The sequence below is a fragment of the Arvicanthis niloticus genome, chromosome 5, assembly GCF_011762505.2.
Source record: "Arvicanthis niloticus isolate mArvNil1 chromosome 5, mArvNil1.pat.X, whole genome shotgun sequence".
Classification (NCBI taxonomy): Eukaryota; Metazoa; Chordata; class Mammalia; order Rodentia; family Muridae; genus Arvicanthis; species Arvicanthis niloticus.
Window position 1 is genome coordinate 17,304,959 of NC_047662.1, and position 25,258 is coordinate 17,330,216.

The 25,258-nt window shown below is 51.7% G+C and overlaps 2 protein-coding genes across 2 annotated transcripts in view; one reads left to right on the plus strand and one right to left on the minus strand.

Moving 5' to 3' along the window:
• The first annotated feature begins 1,781 nt into the window (after positions 1-1,781).
• Ldlrad2 (low density lipoprotein receptor class A domain containing 2) lies at positions 1,782-11,348 on the plus strand. The gene is made up of 5 exons (XM_034503563.2): positions 1,782-2,195; positions 4,852-5,310; positions 8,980-9,111; positions 9,601-9,741; positions 10,762-11,348. The coding sequence occupies exons 1-5, from the start codon at positions 2,117-2,119 to the stop codon at positions 10,989-10,991; spliced, it is 1,041 nt and encodes a 346-aa protein (XP_034359454.2). The 5' UTR covers positions 1,782-2,116; the 3' UTR covers positions 10,992-11,348.
• Positions 11,349-12,406: 1,058 nt separating this feature from the next.
• Positions 12,407-25,258, minus strand: part of LOC117708381 (basement membrane-specific heparan sulfate proteoglycan core protein) — a 99,227-nt gene continuing 86,375 nt past the window's right edge. The window contains exons 77-97 of the mRNA XM_034501976.2: positions 24,663-24,929; positions 23,285-23,394; positions 22,970-23,117; positions 22,774-22,890; positions 21,880-21,991; positions 20,178-20,322; positions 19,997-20,096; positions 19,750-19,859; positions 19,532-19,640; positions 18,209-18,307; positions 17,689-17,910; positions 17,171-17,415; positions 16,681-16,852; positions 16,458-16,580; positions 16,309-16,365; positions 14,979-15,054; positions 14,800-14,878; positions 14,578-14,645; positions 14,344-14,427; positions 13,667-13,770; positions 12,407-13,556 (exon numbers count right to left, since the gene is read on the minus strand). Of these exons, the coding sequence (XP_034357867.1) occupies positions 13,384-13,556; positions 13,667-13,770; positions 14,344-14,427; positions 14,578-14,645; positions 14,800-14,878; positions 14,979-15,054; positions 16,309-16,365; positions 16,458-16,580; positions 16,681-16,852; positions 17,171-17,415; positions 17,689-17,910; positions 18,209-18,307; positions 19,532-19,640; positions 19,750-19,859; positions 19,997-20,096; positions 20,178-20,322; positions 21,880-21,991; positions 22,774-22,890; positions 22,970-23,117; positions 23,285-23,394; positions 24,663-24,929 (2,720 nt within the window). The 3' untranslated portion in view covers positions 12,407-13,383. The remainder of the gene's footprint in view (positions 13,557-13,666; positions 13,771-14,343; positions 14,428-14,577; positions 14,646-14,799; positions 14,879-14,978; positions 15,055-16,308; positions 16,366-16,457; positions 16,581-16,680; positions 16,853-17,170; positions 17,416-17,688; positions 17,911-18,208; positions 18,308-19,531; positions 19,641-19,749; positions 19,860-19,996; positions 20,097-20,177; positions 20,323-21,879; positions 21,992-22,773; positions 22,891-22,969; positions 23,118-23,284; positions 23,395-24,662; positions 24,930-25,258) is intronic.

Here is a 25,258-nt window from a genome sequence, read left to right on the forward strand (position 1 = left end):
CTGCCTCTGCCTCCCAAGTGCTGGGATTAAAGGCGTGCACCACCACACCCACCTTGAAAACTAAATTGACATTGTTAATTTAACATGAAAGTTCCCAGTAATCCAATAATTTCAGTGTTGTCCTCATTTTGTACAAAAGAGAAGTGAGAGACTAAAAGATAAAGACCATTGTGCAAGGGCCATGCAGGTAGGAAATGTGTCGAGGAGGCTGGAGAGATGGCTCAATGCATAGGCACACTGGCTGCTCTTCCAGAGGTCCTGAGTTCAATTCCCAGCACCCACATGGTGGCTCACAACCATCTGTAATAGGTTCCAATGCCCTCTTCTGGTGTGTCTGAAGAGAGTGACAGTGTATTCATATACATGGGGAAAAAAGTCACTTGAATCAAGGTAGTATGGCACAAGTAATACCCCACCTAATGCTAACCTTATCTGGGCTCAACTTCCTCACCATTTGTTTACTTAGATTTTTTTAGTGTGTGTGTGTGTGTTTGTGTGTGTGTGAATGTGAATACACACATGCGTGTAGATGTTGTCCCAGGCTGGAAGAGGCCATCAGATCTCCTGAAACCAGAGTTACAGACAGTGTGAGCCACCCAATGAATGCTGGGAGGTGAATTTGGAGTCATCTGCAAGAGCATCCACCAAGCACTATTCACCACTGAGCCATCTTTCCAATGCTAAAACCCTCATCATTTAAAGGAAGCAGGTAAGTGTACCTGCTCTGTGGGCTCATGTGGATAAATATATCTGACAGAGCAGGTGACGGACATACCACCAATACCTGGCCTAGTATCATCACTCAAGAGCTACAATATAGTTCAAGGTATACCAAATGTTTAGCCTGTGGGTCCCCAGCACCAGCAAGTGATGGGAGATGGGGAGTCATGAGAGATGTGAAAGGTTGTCACCAGTCACAAAAGCTGGGAACATTTCAGGCCCCATCTTCATTGTTGTTGGGATGGTTAACCCTTGAATTCTCTGTCAACACCTTTCAGCAAGGATCAGAAATTCAAGTTCATTCTTGGCTGTATTACATCAAGTTTGAGGCCAGCCTGGTTTGCATCTGAAAACACACACACACATGCATTTTAGATGGGGTTTTATTGCTTATGAAGACCAAGGCAACTCTTATAAAGGCATACGTTTAGTTGGGGCTGGCTTACAGGTTCAGAGGTTCAGTCCAGCATCATGGTGAGAAGCATGGCTTCATGCAGGCAGACTTGGTGCTGGAGGAGCCTAGAGTCCTACATCTTGATCTTTGATCCACAGGCAGTAGAGGGGGACTGTCTCCCACACTGGGCATAGATTGAGCACTAGGAACCCTCAAGGCTGGCCTGCCTACACAGTGACACATTTCCTCCAACAAGGCCACACCTCCTAATAGTGCCACTTCCCCTGGGCCAAGCATATTCAAACCACCACCACATGAAAATCAATCAATCAATTTCTAGAGAGTGCTGAGAAGATAAATTCAGAGAGATGTGATTGTGTTATTGGCTGGGAGCCCAGTCAGGTTTAGAAGCCATTGGAGAAGGGCAATCTGAAGAGGCAAAATGCAAGCCATGACCCCAGTACTCTGACATAGCTAGTCAAGGACAGACAGACAGCTATGGGCACCAAGCACTGAGGATAGGAATTCAAAGACCCGGGATCAGGAACCCTTGGTTACAAATTGAAGCAACTCCTGGAGCCATGTACCGTCCCTTACTGCTTCTTTAGGACGTTAGAGAGGAGGTTCCTTTGGTATCCTGGGCCTCTCTCAAGCTCAGTCCTCCCACCCACCCATCTAGGAAAGCAGCAATTCATGGAGAGCAGAAGCCTCCCTTCTAGAAGCCCTGCAGCTAAGCTGGATCGGAGTCTCCTGGTTCCTGTCTGGCAAAGGGTGAGCAGACATCCTTGTCTTCTCCAGCCTGAGGCCCCAGATCTCCATGGCAACCCTTAGACGCAATTCTGATCCAAAGGAGGAAGACCTGGGAGGGAGAACCCAGAACACAGTGAGGAGACCTGAGGTGCCCTGTTCACTTCCTGGAGCAGTCAGGCCCTGCACGCCAGTCTCCCCAAAGACCCTAAAGGAGACTGCGCAGGTCTGCCCCCTGCTGGGCACAGATCCAAGATGGCTTTTCTTTGGCAGCTGCCCCAAAGGCTGCTCCTGCTAGGGACAACAGCCTTGACTGTGTCTGCCTTGGGGACAGGTGAGTAGGAAGGGCCTGGACAGGGCACACCTGAGACCCTGGTTCCCAGGCTTTCCCCAGGTAGCACTCATTAGTATTCTCAAGTTTATTTCAACCCCTTCTAGAAGGTTGAAGAGCCAGGTGAGTCAGAGGCAGGGATCTGGGGGTGGGTGGGGTAGCCCTTGAGGCTGGGGCTGTGGGTAAGACAGTTTGCATTTGGGCATTCCTGCATCCCACCTCTGACGTCATTGCTCCTACTCTGCTGTGTCTCCTGCAGTCAGCAGGCCAGGGGTGCACCTCAGTGTTAGAGCATTTGCTTAAGATGTGTAAGACCCTGGGTTATATTCCCAGGACCACGTTAAAAAAAATTCTAGAGTTGGGGAGTGGTGGCACATGTCCCCTCATTCCTCAGGACTCTGAGGCAGGGGATCTCTGCAAGTTTGAGGCCAGCCAGAGTGACATGAATTTCTGTCTCAAAATGAGCAAACAAAATGGAGGAGATATCAAACTAAATAGTGTTTGTGAAATCTAGGACTTTATTGTATCCTTAACAACAGCCATAAGTGATTCCAGGGATGGTTACTCCAGCAGCTACATCATGTTATAACTTCATCCTTGCAAGAAGAGGACTACTGTGGCTCCTGACTCACTTTCTGTGTCAACAGCTGTTAGAAGCTGGAAGGAGAAGGAGCTTCTCACTTAGACCTCTCTGTCTTTTATTTTGGACAATACTGGATGTGAATTTACAGCCTCACACAGGTCAGATACACACTCTGCCTCTGAGCTACATCCCTAGCCTGCTGTTTTCAGTCTTTAAGAGAAAGTACCAGCTAGGCGATGGTAGTGTGTGCACGCCTTTGATCTCAGAGGCAAAGGCAGGTGCATCTCTGAGTTCCAGGCCAGGCTACACAGAGAAACCTGTCTTGAAAAAAAAATTAAATAAAAATTAAAAGGCTTCCCTTGAACATACTCCATAGCGTAGGCAGGCCTTGTGTGTTTAATCTTTTTAGCTGGGATTACAGGACCGCCCTCCAGTTACTCATCACCATCATCATCATCATTGTTTATATATTGGGTAAGTAAGGCCTTGATATGCAGTGTAGATGGTTTCAAACTTTGGGAGATCCTCCTGCCTCTGTCTTCTGAGTGTTGAAATTAAATGTGTGGGCCACTATACTTTTTTGTTTTGCTTTGTTTTGCTTTTTGGTTTTTATTTTTTCAAGACAAGGTTTCTTTACATAGGCTTGGCTATCCTATCCTGGAATTGAAACCAAGCTGATCTCATAGAAATCCGCCTGCCTCCACCTCCCCAGTGCTGGGATTAAAGGCCTGCGCCACCACCAGTCCCCTGTGTCCCCCCCCCCCCTTTTTAAAATGAATACACTGTAGCTGTCTTCAGACACACCAGAAGAGGGCATTGGATCCCACTACAGATAGTTGTGAGCCACCCAGAACTGAACACAGGACCTTGGAAGAGGAGCCAATACTCTTAACCACTGAACCATCTCTCCAGCCCCATCCTCCTTTCTTTAAAGCAGGGAGGAAAGCTATTCCCCAGAAACTCCCGGCAGACCTCTCCTTAAATCATATAGGTCAGAACTAGGTCACATACTAATCCCCAAAACACAGGGATGCAACTAGGATCTCCTTTAGCAGGGAGACATGGAGAATGGGCAGGCTCCCAGTTGTATCCACCCCATCCTCACACACAAGATACCGGAGGGAGGTGGCTGACACTTTAGTAGTTCATTGCATTCTGAGCAGAGAGAGAAACTTAGATGTCCAGGAGTTTTTCGTTACAATCTCAGCCTACAAAATACTTGGAAAAGTAACATTAGTTTTTTTTATCTTGATGACAAGACCCAATTTGACAGGAGACATTTGTTCTGGCAGCTACATCTAGCCTGTTGACTGTTTCTGTTTGTCCTTCCTGTAGTGAACACAATAGTCCCTGGGGTAGTATCTGATCTTAGAGAGGTCTGCATATTCTGTAGCTTCCTTGAAAATAATACTGTGTATACACCATCATCCCTGACCCTTTTATACGGAAGTCTCATGTATCTCAGAGGGCCTTAAACTTGTTTATCGCTAAGAACGGCCTGATTATCCTGTCTCCACCTCCCAAGTTTTGGGATCAGAGGTGTGCACCACCTGAAAACCTTATTTACATTCTTTCTCTGTCTCTTTTCCTGTCCCTCTCCCTTTCTCTTCTCACATTTTTGAGACAGAATCTCATTTTGTAGTCCTGGCTATCTTGGAATTCACTCTAAAGACCAGAGCTGGCTTTGAACTCACAGAGATCCTTGTGCCTCTGCCTCCTGGGTCCAGGGATTAAAGGCGTGCATAGCCAGGCCTGATTGCTATAGTTTTCCCTTTTGAGACACAGGTCTGGATTTGTAACCCAGGCTAGCCTTGACTCACCATGCTTCTTTCTGCTCTCCAGAATATTGATTGGTTTTTACAGGTAGATGCCACCACCCTAGGGGCTGAAGTCCAGAGATTTTAAATTGGAAGTTGTGATTTTGAATTAAGTCATAGAGTGCTCACAAAAATTCATCCTTGTTTTGCCAATGAGGCTTACAGAGGATGTGCGACTTCCTGGATCACTCAGAGAGGGCGGGCCCGGGGCGGCAGCGGGGTGATCCCGCCTGACCTCGCCCCTGCACTCTCCCCGCAGCGGACCTGATGGACCTGTGCGGACAGACGTGGCAGGGGGACGCGCTGCAGCTGCGCTCACACTCGGCTTCGCGCAAGTTCTACTTCGTGACTCCGGACACTGACTGTATGCTGTGGCTGCGTGCTGCAGCCCCTGAAGACAGGATGCGCTTCCAATTCCGCTTCTTTCTGGTTTACAGCCTGTCCTCGGCCACCCGGACCAGGACCACCACAGCCACTCAGGCCACTGCGGCCACACCAACCGCCAAAGCATCCTCCAGCGACCCATGCGCGCCGGGCTCCTACCTGCAATTCTATGACGGCCCGCAGGAGGCGCCCCGGGTCCTGGGGCCCCCGATCTGTGGTCTGACCATTCCAGCCCCATTCATGTCCTCTGGGCCCTGGCTTGGCTTGCGCCTGGTCACCAGGGGCCGCCAACCCCGGGTGGACTTTTTGGGCGAGGTCACCTCCTTCCGCCTGGGTGGGTTGGGGCTGATGGCTAGGGTGAGGTGAGAGATAGAGCAGGAGAGGACAGGAAGAGGGGAATGGGGTCCCAGTTAGGAAACAGTAGGTGACTGGGACAGGGTTGGGGAACCAGTGAGGAATGAGCTAGATCTACAAATCCTGCGTCCTTCTAGCCTCACACGTTCAAGGTCCACACAGGACACCTGTTCACACGAAAACTGTGTGGACCTCACTTACAATTGAACCCATGTTGGCACATACCCCTCATATGCTCACTCACTGTCCTCTCCCCTAAATGGCCACACACTTCAGTACCACCTTGCACACCGATACATACATACACCGGCCCCTCTGTGTGGGCCAACCTGTCAGGTTTGGTGAAGGCCTTCTCTAGGACTCTCCCCTAAAACTCACTTAGGCAAGGCAGGTTCCTCTCTGGGCCCTCTCTGGCCGCCAGCTCACCCCAGGCTGCTCTGTACCTCTGTTGACAGCATTTTCAGATTTCTTTGTTTCCTGGTTCTGTTTCTTGACAGGGTCTATGTAGCATAGGCTGGCCATGAACTTACAGTCATCCTCCTGCCTCAGCCTCTTGTGTGCTGGGACCACAGGCTTAGAGCTGTGTGTGTGTGTGTGTGTGTGTGTGTGTAAGAGAGACATTCAAACAGCACATGTATGTCACAGCTTTTACCCTCTGAGCCATTTTGTTGACACTGGTTTGTTTGGTTGAACTATCTATCTATCTATCTATATCTATATATCTATTTATTTATTTTGAGAAAGGGTTTCTCTATGTAGCAGTGGCAGTCCTGGAACTTGCTTTGTAGACCAGCCTGGCCTTGAACTCATAAAGATCTTCCTGCCTCTGCCTCCTGAGTGCTGGAATTAAAGAAGTACACCCAGCTTGATTTTTGTTATTGTTGTTTGTATTTTGGTTTTTTTTTTTTTTAAAAGCCAGGGTCCTTCTCTGGCTCAAAGTTGGCTTTGACCTAGAGATCCTTCTGCCTCTGCTCCTGAGGTCTTAGATCCAAGGCTTTCAACACTACGCCCAACTCAAGCTAAGGGGTTGATGCTGGAATCTGTCTTTCAAGTCATATCAAGCCCGAGGCTGTACGTAGGCCTGCAGATTGCCTTAGGCCTAGAGTCACATGCTGATGTCACTACTGTAAGGTAGAGCAGGCTAGCTCCCAGAGCCCAGGCTCAGTAGGAGCTTTCCAACCAGTTCTGGCTAAGTCTGCAGACTAGAGAGTTAAGCGTGGGGCTTGTGGGCATCCCAAGGTTAAGAGGCCTCTGGTACTGCCTTAGATCCTAGAGGATTAGATGGTGGGCCAGCTCTTGGCTATGAGGTACTTGGCCCTTTGGGCAAGCTCATGTGTCTACTCAACTACCACTCACCTTTGTCTACACTAGAATTGTCTCTGTGTGTGTGTGTGTAGGTGCTGAGGAGCGGATGGGAGGTGTTATCTCTTCCCTGTTGAGTCTCTGGCTCTATATGAAGTGTGCCCTCATGTGTGTATGTTGGAGGTTAGAAGCCAACTGGTAGGAGTTGTTTCTTCCTCTACTGTGTGAAGCGAGTGCCTTTACCTACTGAACCATCTTACTGGATTCTACCTTATTTTTTGAGTGAGTCTCTAAACCTGGAGACCCCCGTTTCGGCTAAACTAGCTGGTTACCAAGTCTCCAGTATCTGTCTGTCTCACATCCCACCCCCGGCATAACAGGAGCATATCACTGTGCCCAGAGTTTACATGGGTGCTGGGGATTCAAACGTAGGTACTCATGTTTGCACAGAAAGTACTTTTACTCACTGATCAGTCTGCCCAGCTCCTTGATCTTTTGAGACAGGGTCTCATGTAGCCCAAGCTAGCCTTGAATTCTTGATCCTCCTGTCTCTGCTTCCCAAATGTTACAATTACTGGTTAGCTACCATTACGTGGGTCTAAAGCTAGTGTTGGACTCTAAGATCCAAAGCCAGGGGACGCGCTCCCCCAGAGACACTCACAGACTGGATTCACTGCATTAACATGAGGTTTATTGATGCACCGGGGCTCCCTTGCATGCAGGCAAGAGAACCCCCGAACAAAAGCTGGGAGCAGTTCTTAAACAGAGCTTACGAGGGCAACCACAAAGGACCACAAAGGCTAATCTCAGGTCCGCTCTATAGATGACTCAGGTCCGCACATTACTTTTATGACAATGAGTGTCTTCCATTTGCCCAGGTTTATTACATTAAGGGCTCAGTTTCCTGACCCCCTCCCATCCTGGGGCCCTCTCCTGGAAAGTAGTGTACTCTTCCCGGAATGCTTCCATGGGCAGTGAATTCTAAGTTTAAACTGAGACCTGAATATCTCACATCTGGTTCCTACACTAGCTTTTGCCCACAGCATGGGATTAGTCAAGCTGTCTACAGACTCTGTATACTGAGTCTCATTCTTTCCCTCACGTGTGGTCACTTATAAACATTAATTGAGCACCTGCTGTGTGCCAGGTGCTATCACAGGCACTAAGGCTACTTCGGCAAGCACTAGAGAAGGCCCTGTGTTCTGGGTGTTGGCTTGCTGCTGGGAAGGTAGACGCTAAGCAAATGAACAAGTGGATCTGTGTCTAGCCCATGGAATAAGTAGTTTAGTCGACTGTCAGCTGGGCTGAGCATCCATGGGGGTTGGGGAAAGGAGGCTTGCAGTTCTAGGTAAGCTGAGGGATAAAATAGCACTTGAGTGGAGATTTCCCACTTAGGAAGGGAGTGGCAGCGTTACCAGTGATAAGGGCAAAGGCAGGAGCCAGAATCTGCAGAGGATGTTCAGGGTTATTGAGACTCTTTTATTTAGTTAGTTTTTAAGACTTATTTATGTATGTATATGGGTACTTTTCTCTGCATGTACTCTACACACCAGAAGATGGCATCAGACAGCTAGGAGCTACCATGTGAGTGATGGGAATTGAACTCAGGACCTTCAGAAGAACTGTCAGTGCTTTTAACCACTGAGCCATCTCTCCAGCCCCCATTGTGACTCTACAGGTCATAGGCACATAACCCACACTCACACCCCTGGGTGAACTTCAAATCTATCCTTCCTCCAACTCAGACAGCAAGTCCTGTGACCACGGTCAGGTGACCCAACCTCCCCTTGCTTCAGTCTTCTTACCACTGCTCCTCAGAGTTAAAGAACACATGGTCCATGCCTATAATCCCGTCCTTGGAAGCTGAATCAGGAGCATAAAGTGTTTGAGTCTAGACTGGGTCACACCAGGAGACCCTGTCTTAAAAAAAAAAAAAATTAAAAATCTTAAAGGTGTTGGGATGTGGCTTGCTAGCTCAAAGAAGGCCCTGAGTTTGGCCCCCAGCATTGCATAAATTGGACATGGTGGCTCAAAACCTGCAATCCCAGCAGTAGGGAGGCAGAGGTCATGAGACCAGAGGTCAAAGGTTATCAGCACACCAAGCTCAAGGACATCCTGGCTACCTATTTTATGACTTCAGTAAGTGTTAGCCTCTAAGCCATCATGGCCACCAGCCCTACAACCACTGTGTTGATTGCCCCAAAGACCGTACTGTTACGTCTCCAGGAAACAGCCACCCACCTTCCGTGAACATACTGATAGCAGCCTTGTCCTGCCCCCCAGTTCTCTCACCTTGGGGCCACACTGTTGTAGGATCCTTACTCCCAGCTTCCCTTTTCTACCCCAGGGCCTTGCGGCACGTACTTCCGCTGTCGGAACAGCAGATGTGTGCCCCGGAGCCTTCTATGTGATGACTGGGACATGGACAACTGTGGTGACGGCAGTGACCAGGACTCCCGTCCCCCGGCCAGCTGCAGAGGTCAGTGATAGGGATCACTTGGACCCCCTCTCAACAGGCTGGCCGGCCCTAATGTTCATCTCCTGGGTGTCAGGGCCTGGGTAGAGAGGTAATGCCGCAGTGGGAGGGGGCGTGGCCACAGTAATGGTCATGTTGGAGTGGCCTGAGGCCTTGAGAGAGATGCTTCACCTGAGGGCCTGTCAGCATTCCCATCCAACCCTGCAGACCCTTCACCTGCAAGTGCTGTGTCAGTTAAGTGTTCTGCTTAGAGTGAGACACTTGCTGCTCAGACACCACTCACCCCAGACGGCTCTGCCCTATGTCTTAAGAAGCAGCAGCTCCACTTCCCAGCCTGCTGGGTAGACCAGACCTCATTTCTGACTGTGTACTCTTTGTCCCTCATTTCCCTTCTTCTGGTAGTGAGGAGCACAGAGAACCCTCATGAGGAGTAAGGGACATCTTTAGTGCCCCCTGAAGGGGAAGCTCTCAGTGTGTTGTTACTGCTCACAGGTCCCTCTCTGGTACCCAAGGAGACCTGGACAATGGAAGATGACGGTTCCAAGCCTCTGACTCTCCTTGCGGCTCTTGGGTCCACAGCTGAGAGGGCCTCTCCAGCAGGGCTGGCGCCTATCACACAAGAAGTGCTGGAAGGTAGATGACACTTGGTGAAAAACCCCTTACATTCTTCTACCGAAATCCCACCTGGGTCAGTCAGGAAAACGCTTGGATTCCACCACTTATGTAAAAAGACAGGCTCAAAGCTGGTGAACCTGTAATCCCAGCACTGGGGAAGCCAGTCTAGCCCAACAGACAAGCCTTGGGTTCAGTAGGAGAGACCTTGTCTGAGAAAATGAGGTGGCAAGGAAAGAGATTGGGCAAGGAAGTGTCCTGGGTTGGAGAGATAGCTTGGAGGTTAAGAGTTCATACTACTCTTGCAGAGGATTTGAGTTTAGTTGTCAGGACCTGTAACCCCAGCTCCACAAGGATCTGATGACTCTGGCTTCCAAGGATACCTGGACTCCCATGCACATGCCCACACACAGATACATAATTAAAAATAAATTAAGTCGTAAATAAAAAAGGCTTCCTGATGTCAGCCTTGGCCTCCACAATCAAATACACATATGTATATCTACACACATGAGAACATGTATAAAAACACAAGCAAGCTGGGCAGTGGTGGCACACACCTTTAATCCCAGCACTAGGGAGGCAGAGGCTGGTGGATTGCTGTGAGTTTGAGGGCAGCCTGGTCTACAGAGTGAATTCCAGGCCAGCCAGGGCTACACAGAGAAACCATGTCTCAACAAACAAACAACCCACACACAAGCACAGACCACACAGACATAGGCCAAACAGCAAAAACTGCAAAAAAGAAGTTGAGGGGCTGGCAAGAGAGCTTAGTGGATAAAGGCGCTTGCCGAGTGAGCCTGGGTTTTCAATGTAAACCCATGTAAAGATAAGAGGAAGGAAACAGACTCCATGAAGTGGTCCCCTGTCCTCCACATTCTTGCTACGGTACACATACCCTCACTACACCATAAATTATCCTGTGGTCAGTCACACACACACACACACACACACACACACACACACACCACGGGTCCTGTCCACATGATATTATAACATTAGGCCCAGTAGAAGCTGAATGGACTCTCATTCCTCCCACAGGTCCCTGGCTCTGGTGGGTGGCTCTGGTCTCCTCGATACTGCTGACCTGCACTGGCCTCCTCTGGTGCTGCTGCTGCCTGGGTTGGCTGGCCTGGCACCAAAGTGTCCACAGGCTTCGCCTCAGATGCTGTGCAGCCTGCAATGTTTGTCACCTATGTCCTGGCAGGGTGGCTCCTGGGGGTCTGTGGCTGAGCTGGCCGACCTTCCAGAACCAGGGAGGTCATCGTTAGGGGTCTGTAGTTATCAGCTGAGTAGGCTCTGGGGTCTGACAGGCCTGGGTTTTAAGCTCTGTTAGCTGGCTGACTTGGAAGAGGTCACTTAGTTCTTTGAACCTCAGTCTGTCTCTCTGGAAAATGGGCCATGTGCTGTTTCCCAAATGAAGTAAAGCCTGCAGAAAGCAGAAGGCTCAGGCCAGCCTGGTCTATATATTGAGTTCTAGGAAAGCCAGGGCTACAAAGAGAGACCCTCTCTCTCTGTCTCTCTGTCTCTCTGTCTGTCTGCCTTTCTCTCTCTCTCTCTCTCTCTCTCTCTCTCTCTCTCTCTCTCTCTCTCACACACACACACACACACACACACACACACACACACAACTAAAGCAAACCAATTCAAATCAAACCAGGAGAAATGGCAAGTGTTTAAGAGGTTTAAAGTGTTTAAGTGTTTTAAGTGCTCTTCCAGAGGACCCAGGTTTGATTTCTAGCACCCATAGGCAGCTCACAACTGTCTATAATTGCAGTTCCAGAGGATCCAACACCCTATTCTGGTTTCCTCAGATATTAGGTACACATGTGGTGGGGGAAAAAAGAAAAAAAAAAAAAACCAGACCTAACTTCTTGCCCAGGATCATATACGAGGAACAACACCTAATGTAGGGCTACGGTGGCCAGCAGCAGCTGGTGGTGTCCTAGATAGAAGGGTGAAGTATTTTGGACAGTGTCCTGATGGGGCTGGGGGTGTCTTGGTGCAGCAGGATCCCCTGCTTGTCTTGTTTGAACTGTGATATTGGGACCCAGCTCCATGGGGGCTGGCAATGCTAACTGGGACATTAGACTCCAACTACAGCCGGCCTCTCTGCAGCTAGGCCATTACCTTCACCGGGGCCTCTTCAAACCTGTAGTCATTCTGTGATACAGCACACACCTATATACCCATAGATACACAAGACAACGAGACGTGTCCCGAGACGTCTGAGAATTACAATTAGTCACTAGGACTGGAAGGAGAGGATCTGAAATGGCCAAGGACCATGTCTGTGAGGGAAGTTGTAGCCAATGATACTGATGTAGCTTATATAAATGATACTGACTTAGCTTCTATGAATGATATTGACATTGCTTATATAAATTTATTGTTGCTCAATAAAGCTTGATTTGTGGGAAGACAACCTGTCCGTCTGCTTCTGAGGCAGAGTGCTCATGACAGAGAGAACAGGTCCTGTGGGTTGAGGTGGATCATTGTGCTAGGTGGGGGAAGGGTGTCTAGGGTAGGAACTGGGGCCTTCCTTGATCAGAAAAACAAAACAACAACAACAACAAATCTCAGTTGGGGTTTGCTTCTCTTTCAGGTCTCAGAAACACAACCCTGCCTTTGCCCTTCCCCCAGCAGTACTGAGTGAATCCCTTGGCATTGAGACAGGAGGCCTCTAGCAGGGATAGCACCGTTTATTAAGAAAAAAAAAAGAGAGAGAGAGAGAGAGAAAGATCACAGGGAGTTCCCCCTAGGACCCAAGAGCCACAGTCTGGGCCTGCTTACCCCTTAGTTGGGTCCTCAGGCTCCCAGATGGGGCAGGGCTAACATCATCCCTCCTCGCCTTCCCAAGCTGAGGTCTCAGCTGCCCCTACCAAGCCACTGGTGTTCCTGATTCCTGCTCCCCCACACCCTGGGCCTTCACCTCCAGAAGAGTGGGGGGTGTGGCCTGGTGTAGTGGGACCTCATTGCTGGGCCCTGCCTAGCAGTTTTGGGAAAGAGTTGGTCTCCCTTGCAGCTCCTGAGGGCAGGGCCCTGGGCTGTGTGTGTGGGGTGTGGGGTGTGGGGTGGGGTGTGTGGGGGGAATGCAGATGGGGGAGGGCTGGGTGGGAGGAGAGACTGCCAAGGACATGGGACCTCTGGCTAGGTAGGTGTGGAGGAGGCTGGGATGTTATGTGGCCCGCAGGGGCGGTGAGCTGCCTTCTGCTCCCAGAACAGTGGCTCAGGCCATGGCCACAACCCCTCCTTCGATTTGACAGTGAGGTACCAGGTGATAACTGAGGTTGGCGCTCTCAGCAATGAGGACTGTCCACACGAACTGCTGAAGCGGGCAGCCCAGCCTGACTCTGAAGCAGGGAAAGGAGTGTAGGAACAGTTCTGAGCCCTCCAAGCCATGATGCCTGCCTGACTCCCAAGTCCCAGGAGCCTTCTGTGGAAACCTATTCCAGTCCCCTTGTCCTGCCCACCAGCCTCGGGGCTCTGCCCACACATACGTGGGAGCTCGCGCACCCACCCTCCAGTCCAGCCCAGGGTGGTAGCAGCAAAGCGTGGCATTGCCTCAGTCTCTTACAAAATGTCATAATAATATTAATAATAATATACTCGACACTGTCAGGCTGGGTGCTGCCCAGGAGTCCATGGGAGGCAGGCGGGTGCCTATGAGGGGCAGGGACGTGTGTTGGCCCCTGCCTGGGCACGATGCTGCAGGTCCAGGGGCTGTGGGGGTGGGGCTCCAGGCCGGGCGGAGTGCAGCACCAGATTCTTGATACAGCCTGTGATCCCAGAGGAGAACTTGCCCCTGGTCAGTGTGGCCACATCTGGGGCACCACCTGTGGCCGGAAGAGGATCATTGTGATGGTGGGTCATTGGTGCAACCGAGAGGCAAGGAAGCCAAACTGCAGCCCTGAAGGCTGCCATCCCCTCCCCATCTACCACTCACCAACGAAGATGATGTCCTTGGTGTTGACTGCCACGTTAGGACCTGGGGACCGGCCGATGACCAGCTCTTCACCGTCTACTTGGATGGAGCCTTTCTGGCCCTCTCTGCCGGTGTGACAGGGTCAGGAGATTCCATTGTCTTAATTCCCATCCTCCCCATGTCATTGAGACCCCAATAGGCAAATATGGCCCCTGCTTGCTCTCAGATCTCTACTTTCCTACTGCCACACACAGCCACCTTCTGAGGCCTGTCCTCAGCTTTCCCCTCTTTAAGAAGCAAAGGCAGGGCTTGAACTCAGAATCTTCTTGCCTCTACCTTCCACGTGCTGGGATCACAAGTGTGCACCACCACCGTGATACTGATGGGTTGCTGGTTTCTTATTTATTTATGGTTTTTCGAGACAGGGTTTCTCTGTATAGCCTTGGCTGTCCTGGAACTCACACTGTAGACCAGGCTGGCCTCGAACTCAGAAATCTGCCTGCCTCTGCCTCCCAAGTGCTGGGATTAAAGGCGTGAGCCACCACTGCCCGGGCGGGTTGCTGGTTTCTATGTTACTTATTCTGTCCCTCAGATCTCAAAGCCTCTGCCTTGCCCCAAGCCTGGGGCGGGGAGGTGTGTGCTCCTGATTCTATGCCCACCTCTGGTCCCTTCCCCTAGTGCCTGGCTGGATTCCTTACCGCAGCGCCGTCACCCGATGCCACTCGCCGTCATTGATGGGGTCTTCAGAGACAAGACGGGCCTCCCCACTGCCCAGTTGGTAGCTGGAATAACAGAGAGCCACGAAGGTGTGAGTTTTGGGGTGGGATGAAGGTGCAGATGGTACTGGGGTGTGCGGCTGGGGCACCTGGACCTGCAGCTTCCCATGGGAGAAGCCAGGATTGGAAGTGGGGGCTGGAGGTGCTGGAGCTCACCTGAAGACAAGATGGCCATCCTGTAGTCCAAGGCTAATAAAGTCTTTGCTACGGCTGGCTTCTCTCACCTGCCAAGGAAACATGGGGTCCCTAGGGTCCTGCACTGCAGCGCTGAGACCTGGAGGGCTGTAGCCTCAGCCGTCCTCTTTCTACATCGCACTGACCAGGAGGTCAGTTTCCAGCCCCAGAAGCCCCAGGACCCCCAGGCGGATGTCCACTCACCACACCCTGCCAGAGAAGGAGGCCATTGGCTGTAGTGGTCCGAACCTCGAATTCGATGGTCTCAGGTACTTCAGGCAGGCTGGGAAGAGGGAGCAGGAAGCAGTGGGTGGGGGAAGTCTGTGTCTCAGACTTCCTGTTAACCGTGTTGGGCCCAGAGAGTCAACTAACACCCATCTTACCTCCTAGAGAAGCTGTTGCCAGGGAGGGCGAGGAAGCCACTGTCATGAAAGTAGGCTCCATATTGCCCAGGGGCATCTGTGGGAGCATGGGAGACAGCGAGTGTGAATCTCTATGTCCATCGCATTGTTATTTATAGCTAATTATCATTGTGTGTACAATGTGCATGTGAGTGTGGGCATGCTCATGCCAGTGTGTGTGTGTGTGTGTGTGTGTATGTATGTGTGTGTGTCTCTGTGTGTATGTGTGTTTCCATGTCTATGTGTATATGTGTATGTCTCTGTGTGTATGTGTCTCTGTGTGTGTGTGTGCATGTGCACGTGCACTTCAGTCTTGTGGAGGTTATTAGAGATTGTCAGATCCTCTAGATCGGGAGTCATAGGCAGTTATGAGCTGATGTAGGTGATGGCAACTGAACTCAGGTCTCTGTAGGAGCCTCAGGCACTCTTAACCGCTAAGCTATCTTGTGGGGAGCCGACAGAAGGCGGCTATCATCCTTGCAGCCATCTTGAGCCATATACCCTGACAAGAGACTTCTTTTCAACAGCCTACAACAGCTGAACACACTCTGATAACATCTTGTTTTAGATGCCCAGGATTTTCCCTTGGGTGTGTGTGACTTAAAGGTGTGACTTGAGAAGTCAGACTTATAAAAGGTGAGAGGAAAACTTTGTTTGAAAAGGAAACTTGGAACCTGAAGGCAGTAGGGACTAGGAACTAGGGACTGGGAACTTGAGACTTGGGACTTGGACTAGGAACAAGGGACTTAGAAAGAGAGAAGAGAGACTTGAGAATAAACGGGACTAAATCACACTGTCTGGTCTCCATTCTTCGTATCTGCCCTCACTCTCTCTCTTGCTGAACCCTGACCCTCGGACCGGAGCAGCAGTATGAGCCCTGACAATTTAGCCCCCCAAAGCTTGGGGCAGTGCGGACTCTAACAATTTTGGCCCCCTGGGCAGTGTGGGTTCCAACATTTGGCAGAGCGGTCCCCGACACTATCTCTCACTTTTTTACTTTTTAAATATGTGGAATTCCAGAGAATAAAAGTCCTGTGTTGTTCAAGCTGGCACACAACAGATGCTTGCTGACTGAAGAAAACGGATGCCAGAGTGGTTCAAAGGCTTACCCAAGGCCACCCTGCCAAGAAGCTGTGTATAGCTCTGTCCCATTTGTTCTGCCTATCTGTCCCCATATGAGTTCTTCCCATGGGCTTGTTTTCCTTGAGGACCCAAACTGAGATATAGCTAACTGAAGGAAAACGAGCTGCAAGCTAAGACCAAGGAGCAGCCAAGGCCACCATTCGCCTAGCTGGCCACAGATGGTACATACCATTGCCTCCACTGCCTTCAGGGTGCCAGTCTGACTCCACTACGCCATATCCAGCACCTGTGGGCAAGAGTGGGACCTAGTTGGTGGACACAGATACCCAGGAACTATGTCTAGCCCCAAGGAAGGTACACAAGACAACTAACAAGTACCTTGTTGGCAGCGCGGACCAGAGAAGCCAGGTGGACAGAGGCAACGGGCACCCCGGCAGGTGCCACCATTCAGACAAGGTTCTTGGAGCTGGCAAGGGTTCTCTTCATGCTCACAAAGGTCTCCTGTTAGACAAGGTGGAGGGAGGTGGGTGGGCAGGGGTTACCTTCTGACCCTTGGGCTGCTGGTCCCCTGCCCTGCTGTGCCCTGGGCTGGCCCTGGCACCTTTGAAGCCATCTTGACAAAGGCACTGGAACTCATATTCGCCCGCAGGCATGCATGTGGCGCCATTCCGGCAGGGCTGGCGCTCGCAAGGGGAGCTGTCGTAGCACTGCCCCACACCCTGGCTGCCCAAGAAGCTGTAGGTGAGGTCCAACCGCTTGCCATTCACAGACACCTGTGGGTACAGGGGCACCAAGGGACTCATGGAGTGTGGAAACCCAGGTGTGCCAGCAGAGTGAGCATGTGATAGAGAGTGTCTGGGAAGTCAGGCAGGGGCACAAAATGTGACATGGGACCCTGAGTCCCTGGCAGGGAGGCCTTGAAGCTGAGTACCACGTAGCCAGTCAGCCACACAACTTTAAAGTGGTTGTTATTATGCCCATTTTGGTGAAACTGGATCATCAGAAAATGTATGATCCCAGGGCCCTGGGAGTGGCAGGCGGTCCCACATTGAACTCTCCCTCCCACTCTTCCTCTGAGGGCTGCTCCTTACCTCACCCACACAGCCACGAAAGTGAGCACTCATATTGGTGGCTGGGGACAGCTGTACAGAGGGCTCCACACCACCCAGGTAGAGTAGGGTGTGCAGGTTGAGGCCCTGGCTCTTTCCTGGTGAAGAGCGTAACACAGGGCGCCCTCCATCCACCTGCAGGCTGCCGTCTTTGTTCAGGCGTTCTGCAGACACTCGGTGCCAGCGTCCTAAGGCCAGTGGCTCATGGCTCCGCAGAACAGCCAGACCTGAGGAGATCACAGGTAGCTGCTGGGTAAAAGAGGGATCCTGACACTCCCTCACTCCAGGATATGATTAATGGAGCACTTCTCACAGCTTTGAGGAATCTCTGAGGACTTTGTGGTTCGGGTGGCCTTAAAGTCACAGAGACGTGTTCAAGGACAGACGTCAGTCAGACTTTAGACGCCTAGTTCCTGAACTTACCTCCTCTTGCCTCCTGGCAACATAGTGACCCAAGGATGACACCAGAGGCCCAGTCACACATGGCACCCACTGCTTACCTGACCCTAACTCATAGCGGAACTCCAGGTGGCCACCAACCATCGCTAGGGACACAAAGTCTTCCACAGGCCCGCTCTTGCCTCCACTGAACAGTAAGATCCCATCGGGTTCCAGTGGCTTGAACTCTACATCCAGGCGTAGCTCATGGTGCGTATTGGTGAGAGCCGGTAGTGCCAGGTAGGAGCCAGCACCAGACATCGATGGGGTGGTCACCGTTACACCTGTAGTAAACAGAGCTTAGCTAGGGGCATGGGGACAGCAGAGTCCTGGGAAGGACCCCTAAGACTCCCCCCCCCTACCCTAGCAGAGTCTCAGGACCAGCCCTGCCCATCAGGTTGAGGATCCCTGGGAAGATAGAAGTCCCCTTGGGGAACCCCAGGTAAGGGACTCAGGCTTAGAGGAGGGTAGCCAGCTGATTTTAACACCATCTTGCTCTAGATTGACTTCATTTCTGGCAGGACTTGTTTTAGCTTCAGTGTGCCATGTACAATGTTCCCAGCCAACACAGAGAACACTCACCTGCTTCACACCTCAACCCTGAGCGGCCCAGGTGGCAGCGACAGGTATAGCCTCGACCGTCTGGCCGGTTCACACAGGTGGCGTCGGGCCCACAGGCCTCTGCAGGCACAGTGAAGAGGCAGGGATAAGTCAACAGAGGAGATTCTCACGCCGAAACTCTGCCTCTCGCCCCACTGGGGACCTTGGCTCTTAGGGCCAAGGCAGCCTGGGAGGACTGCCCAGGGCTGAGGTCCAAAGTGTGTGTATGTGTGTTACTCAGAAGAAGGATATTGCCAGGGGAGGACCCCCTAGGACAGCTGTGGCAGGTGTGACTAGACCTGTGTTTGTGTTTGCGTTTGCTTTCAGGCAGTCTAGCTTTGTGGTGCTGGTTAATGTGGAAGGCAGTGGCTCAGTCTGGTTTTGAACTGGTACACGAGCCTTCTGGGTGCTGGTACTACAAGTAATCGATGCCATCCAGTATGGTTTTTCGTTTGCTTTTTTGTTTGTTTGTTTGTTTTTCCTTTTTGTTTTTCAAGACAAGAGTTTCTCTGTGTGACAGCCTGGCTATCTTGGAATAAACTTCGTAGACCAGGCTGGCCTTGAACTCACAGAGAGCCACACCTACCTCTTGTCTCGGGGTGCTGGGATTAAAGGCATGAGCTACCAGGCCCAGCCCTTGTTTGCTTTTTGAAAGAAGGTCTCACATCATCCAGGCAGACTTCAAACTCACTATTTGGTGACCTTGAACTTCTGACCCTCCTGCTTGTCCTCATTTCCAAGTGCTGGGACTATAGACATGCACCAATATGCCTAGTTTATAAGGTGCTAGGGGTGGGGTGCGGAGGGGAGCCGAGGCCTTGGGAATGCAGACATTAGGTGAATACTCTACCAACTGAGTTCTCCAGCTCTCTTTATGGTTTCTTTGAGACAGTCTTTGCAACCCAGGCTTGCCTGAAACTCATGGTAATCCTGTCTCAGTCACCCAAATCCTGGGATTATAGGTGTGCACCATTTTGACTAGCTTGTAATATAAGACTGGGGTGGGTGTGGGTGTGGGTGTGGGTGTGGGGTCAGGGCTGTGGCTAAATGGCAGAGCACTTAATTAACATGTGCAAGGCCCTGGCTTCAATGGCACATACACACACACACACACACACACACACACACACACACACACACACACACACATGCTGTACCGGGGAAAGAGTACAGGGTATGGGTGCCCGATTCCTGTCATGGAGGCAGATGGCAGTGTCTGGACTACACATAGAGGTTAGTCACCATCATGGGACTTGTCTTAAGTTCTCTTGGAGGAGGAATGAAGAACTGGCATGGGGTGCTCACCTGGGTGGCAATGCAGGGCTTGCGAATGCTCACAGCGGCTGCCGGTGAAGCCAGCAGGGCAGACACACGTGTAACTGCTGCTCTCGGAATCATGGCACTGGCCCCCATTCTGTAAAGCAGCCCCAGACATCAAGCCAAGGACACCACAGCCTTCTCCATCCCCATCCCTGGATGGGCAAGCCAGGGCAGCCAGGGAGTAGTAGTATAGGAAGAGGCACCTGGCAGGGTCGGTCCTGGCAAGTAGGGCAGTGGGAGATGCCATGTGTTGTGAGGTTGACGTCATGGAAGACAATCTCCTCGCCTTGGATGCGCAGCTCACGTACACAGCCTAGCATGGGGGTGGGGGGGGGCAGGGTTGGGGGAGGCAGGACGAGCATCTGGAGGGGATGGGAAGCTGACCAGCAGCAATCCATATCTATAGTGCCCCCCGCTTTAGCTCCTGGGGGAGGGAGGAGGAAGGCTTACCTACAAAGCCGTTACTCAGCCCAGCCTTGGGGATGGCACTGTAGTCAGGATAGCCACCCAGATACAGCTCCTCATTCAGGTCTAAGCCTTGGAACTTGCCCTGTGGAGGTGGGTAAGTCAGGTCCAGCTATTAAAGCAGGAATAGGCTGAGAGCTGGGAATGGGGCCAGGCTGGGTCTCACCTGGGAGGTCCCGTTGACAGGGGCCAAATTGCCCACAATCAGAGATCCATGAGTGAGGCTTCGTAGCAGGGTCACAGTGTGGAACTGGCCTAGGGCCAGAGGTGTGGGGTGCCGGATAGTGGCCATGCCAGAGCCTGCATCAAATCTGTTCCATGGGGCGTGGAAGGGGCAAAAAAGTGTTTGTAAGCATGTCTCCAGACAGGCCCAGGGTGGGCAATAGGACCCAGAGGAAGGATATCATCATTCCTTGTTTCTGTCCTTGCTTTGTCCCTGCCCCCGCAATCACCCAACCCAGGCTATTCCAACCTCTTAAGTTTTTTTTTTCTCCTCACCAGCTTTCCCTCGGAGCATCTTAGAGCTGGGAGAATTCTCTGCTCTGAGGTCCTGAAGCCTAGCACATGGCCTCACTGTCTCTGAGATGACCTTGATTGTCCTTGTTATGGTTTGGGTTCCCCAGTTAGAGTGGATACTCCCATAGGGCACAACCTGACCTGTTGTCCATACCTGTTCAGACCAATTCAGACCAGTGCCTGGCACATGGCAAGAGTCAAGCAAGTAATTATTAGATGGGTGAATGATTGGTGGAAGGATGAATGAATAAATGGATGAGTGGATGGATGAGTTGCTGGTTATGTGAATGGATGAATGGGTAGATGAACAGGTGATATGAATGAATGGATGAAGATAGATGCATGGGTGGATGGATAAATGAGATAGACTGATGGATGATGGATGGACAGTGGATGAGTAGATGGACGGGTAAATGGGTGGATAGTTAGATGGATGAATGGATGGATAGGTAGATGAATGGGTAGATGGATAGGTGGATGGATGGATGGATGGATGAATGGATGGGTGGGTGGATGGGTGAATGGATGGATGGGTGGGTGGGTGGGTGGATGGATGAATGGATGGGTGGGTGGATGGGTGAATGGATGGATGGGTGGGTGGGTGGGTGGATGGATGAATGGATGGGTGGGTGGATGGATGGATGGATGGATGGATGGGTGGATGGATGAATGGATGGGTGGGTGGGTGGATGGATGGATGGATGGGTGGGTGGATGAATGGATGGGTGGGTGGATGGATGAATGGATGGATGGGTAGGTAGGTGGATGGATGAATGAATGGGTGGGTGGATGGATGAATGGAAGGTGAGTGGATGGATGGATGGGTGGATGGATGAATGGATGGGTAGGTGGATGGATGGATGAATGGATAAGTGGGTGGATGGATGGGTGGGTGGGTGGATGGATGAATGGATGGATGGGTAGGTAGGTGGATGGATGAATGAATGGGTGGGTGGATGGATGAATGGAAGGTGAGTGGATGGATGGATGGGTGGATGGATGAATGGATGGGTAGGTGGATGGATGGATGAATGGATAAGTGGGTGGATGGATGGGTGGGTGGGTGGATGGATGGAAGAATAGAATGGAGGATAGAAATGGATAGATGAATTAATGAATGGACAGATGGATGGATTAGTGAGTGCTAGTCTAAATCTCTGGAGGCTCTCTCCCCTGCCTGCCTGGGATATGGCGCCTACTCCAGCAGACCAAGTGGTCACTAACAGTGATGGCCGCAGCTCCTCTAGAATCATGATAGTGTAACTCAGCCTAATGCAGGAGATGCCCAACTGAAACCCTGTGTCCAGCCCCCAGCCCATCTCTCCCTGAAGACAGGGAGGAGGAGATCTCACCGGAACTCAGGCCTTCCGCCCACGAGGCCAAAGGAGATGAAATCCGGTTGTCTGTTGGCTAGGTTGGTGGGACTCCCTGAAATCCGCTTCTGCCCGTTGTACAGCAGCATCCCTGGAGGTCACAGCAGTGTGAGCAGCCTCTCCCAGCCCCCCCACCCCCACCCCGTGGCCACACTCCCACTTAAGCTCTTTAGCCAGTCTTCAACCTTTCTAATTCGGCGACCCCTTAACACAGTTTCACGTTGTGGTGACCCCGTTGCTACGTCATAACTGAAGCTTTGCTGCTACTGTGAATCATAGTGTAAACGCCGTGTTATGCAAATAGCCTTAGGTGACCACTGTGAGGGGGAACCACAGGTTGAGGACCACTGTCTTGAGCCTTTCTATTCTTTGATATCTCACCCTGGCATGTGGCCAGGGGCCTCCCAATCAGAGACTCAGTGACCTGAGCAGAGGAGCCAAGCTAAAAGCTCCAAGATAGGACCTGGCTTTGGGGCAGGCATCCTTGGGGTGTGCCTGAAGGAAGAGAGGAAGGCAGAAACTCACCTGAGTAGAGAAGGAGACCTGGACAGTAAAAGTGAGAGACCAGCAAGATGAGGGAGGGAGAGAGAGAGAGAGAAAGAGAGAGGGAGAGAGAGAATGAATGAGATCCATCAGATAAAAAAGGACTTTGAGTAGGAGCAGGACAGGAAGATGGACCAAGAGGGCTGGGCATCAAAGCACCCATGCAGGAGGACTAGGTGAAGGCCAGAATGCCACAAAGGAGGGATGGAAAAGCAAGGAGAGGGCTGTGGACAGGACAGGAGCTTCTATCAGGGCTCATCCTGTGGCGACAGAGACAGGTCCCCACTCGATCCCAGGCCAGCTTCCCAGACCCACGAGGTTCCCACGCACCATCTGCAGAGTCTGGCCGGAAGGTGATCTTGATCTCAAACTTCCTGTAGGCATCTTTGATGGTGGGAAGTGGCAGGAAGGAGTAGGGAGTCTGGGTGAAGTAGGGTACCACTCGCTCTGCAGAGAGAAGACTGTCAGAGAGACCTCCCGTGGGCGAGTTGGCGTGTGCTGCCCATTAGGGCTGGAGTCCTCTTACCTGGCACCTGCAGATAGGCAAAGGCTTTGACCTTGCCCTGCCGATTGGTGGCAGTGCACACGTAGGTGCCAGCATCCTCAGGGCGAACTGATGGCAGCATCAGCATATTGTTCTCCAGGCGGCTGTTGGGTGGCAGGTCACCATCCACCTACAAACATTGGCACTGAAGGCCTGGCCTTGGCTCAAGCCACTACCTCTCCCCCAGGCCTGTCTTCAAGTTGGACATTCACTCTTGGCCAGGTCCTGTGGCACTGAGCTGGCTCAGAGCTCATCCTGGCCTGGAGGAATGTCGCCTGGCACCTGCCCAGCATTTACCTTACTCCAGGTGATGGCAGGAGTTGGGTAGCCTGAGGCCATGCACGGGAAGACAGCTGCAGAACCAGCAGGCACTCGGATCTCCGGGGGAGTTGAGATCTGGGGCAAGGCTGAGGGGACAGACAGAACCATCACGTGATGGCATTCACCAACTTCAGGGCACCTTATGTTTTTCTAGTCTTCATTTGACTCTGGGAGAGAGGCACTGTGCCCACTGTGTGAACGAGGGGGTTGTGACTGTTCACTCCTGGTTGGACAGAGGAGCGGCCCAGCCATAGCTGCAGTTCAGACCCAGGAAACCGGATGTCACTTCGCACCTGAGCAGACGTCGGTACAACCTCAGAAGGGGGCACTAGGGCAGTATAACTGAGCAGGATGAAGCAAGTCTCAAAGTTTGGAGTAGAAGGAATTGACTTTAAAGAAAACAGGTTTGTGTCTACTGTGTACCTAGAGTGTTTTTCCTTCCCATGATGCCTTTTTATTTATTTATTTAAAGTTACATTCATTTGTCTGTTCATGTGTGTGTGTGTCCACATGCCGTGGGATGTGTGTGGGGGTCAGAGGGCAACTTCCAGCAGTCAGTTCTCTCCTTCCACCATGTGGGTCCTGGAGCTTGGCAGCAAGTGTTTTTATGCTGTCTCCACTCCCGCTTTTAAAAAAGCTAGGTCTCTCCCCACTCTGTGGTAGCACAGGGTGGCCTTAAACTTATGAATCCTCTTGCCTTCACCTTGGAGGTGCTGGATTTTAGGTGTATAGGTGTATGTTGATCGATTTATTTTGAGATGGTGTCTTATTATGTAGCCTAGGCTGGCCTCAAACCCAGGATCTTTCTTCCTCAGTCTCCTGAGTGCTGGAGTGTGTGCATCGCCACTCTCGGTTTCGCATGGTCTGTTTCTGTAAAGTCGACCACCAGACTAGGGTATGGGTCTCCTCATCTGAGTAAGGGCTACTCCCCCCCACCCCCCACCCCCCGCTCTCCTTCCTCCCATTGCTCTTCTTTTTTTATTTTCACTTTTATTTTTGAAGACAGGATCTCACTATGCATCTCTAGAACATGATATGTAGACCAGGCTGGCCTCAAATTCACAAAGAGTGGCCTGCCTCTGCCTCTGGGGTCAGTGAGCCCAGGGATCCGCCAGCCTCTGCCTCCCCAGAGTGCTGGGTTGAGAGGCGTGCACCGCCACGCCAGGCCTACTTTTTCTTCTTGATAGCCCTTGGCATGCAGCCTGCTCGGCAAACACTCACACCCCTTCATTTGCTGGGAAAGCCATCCCTTAAAAAACGGACGCTAGAAGATCCCCAGGAAAGCACTGGGGTGACACAGCATTCAGGGTCCTGTCCCTCCCAGGTCCCTTCCATAGTCCCTCGACGTCTCTACCTTGTACCAGCAGCAGCACATGGGACTGGGTGGTGCCAGCGGCGTTGGTAGCTGCACAACGGTACTGTCCGGCATCAGCCAGCTCCACGTGGGCAATCCTGATGACGCTTCCGCTTTGCACGATGCCAGACCGCAGGCGCCCTCCGACTTTGCTCCATGTCACCTGAGGCTTAGGGTCACCCAGGGCCAAGCACTCAAACTCCACAGAGTGGCCGACAACCACAGAGTGCACTGAGGTGCGGACGTTGATAAGCACCGAGGGCAAGGCTGGAGGAGGGGCAGAGTGGTGAGCCAGGCTAGGGGAGGTGCGGGGTAGTGGGTAGGGGCAGGGTGGTGGGGAAGGGTGGTGTGGTGAGCCAGGTTGTGTGGAGGGGCGGGGTGGTGAGCCAGGCTGGGGGAGGGTGGGAGTGGTGAGCTGGTCCAGCATGAGGTCAAGTTTGGGAGAGAGATGGGTTGGAGCACTACCATGCGAGACATCTCCTGGCTTGCTTTTCACCTGGTAACTCACGCATCCCTCGTCAAGCCTGTTTATTCATGCACCCAAGTAGCTGCTAATTCAACCTTTACTGCTCTGCTGAGCACCCCTCATGCACCCA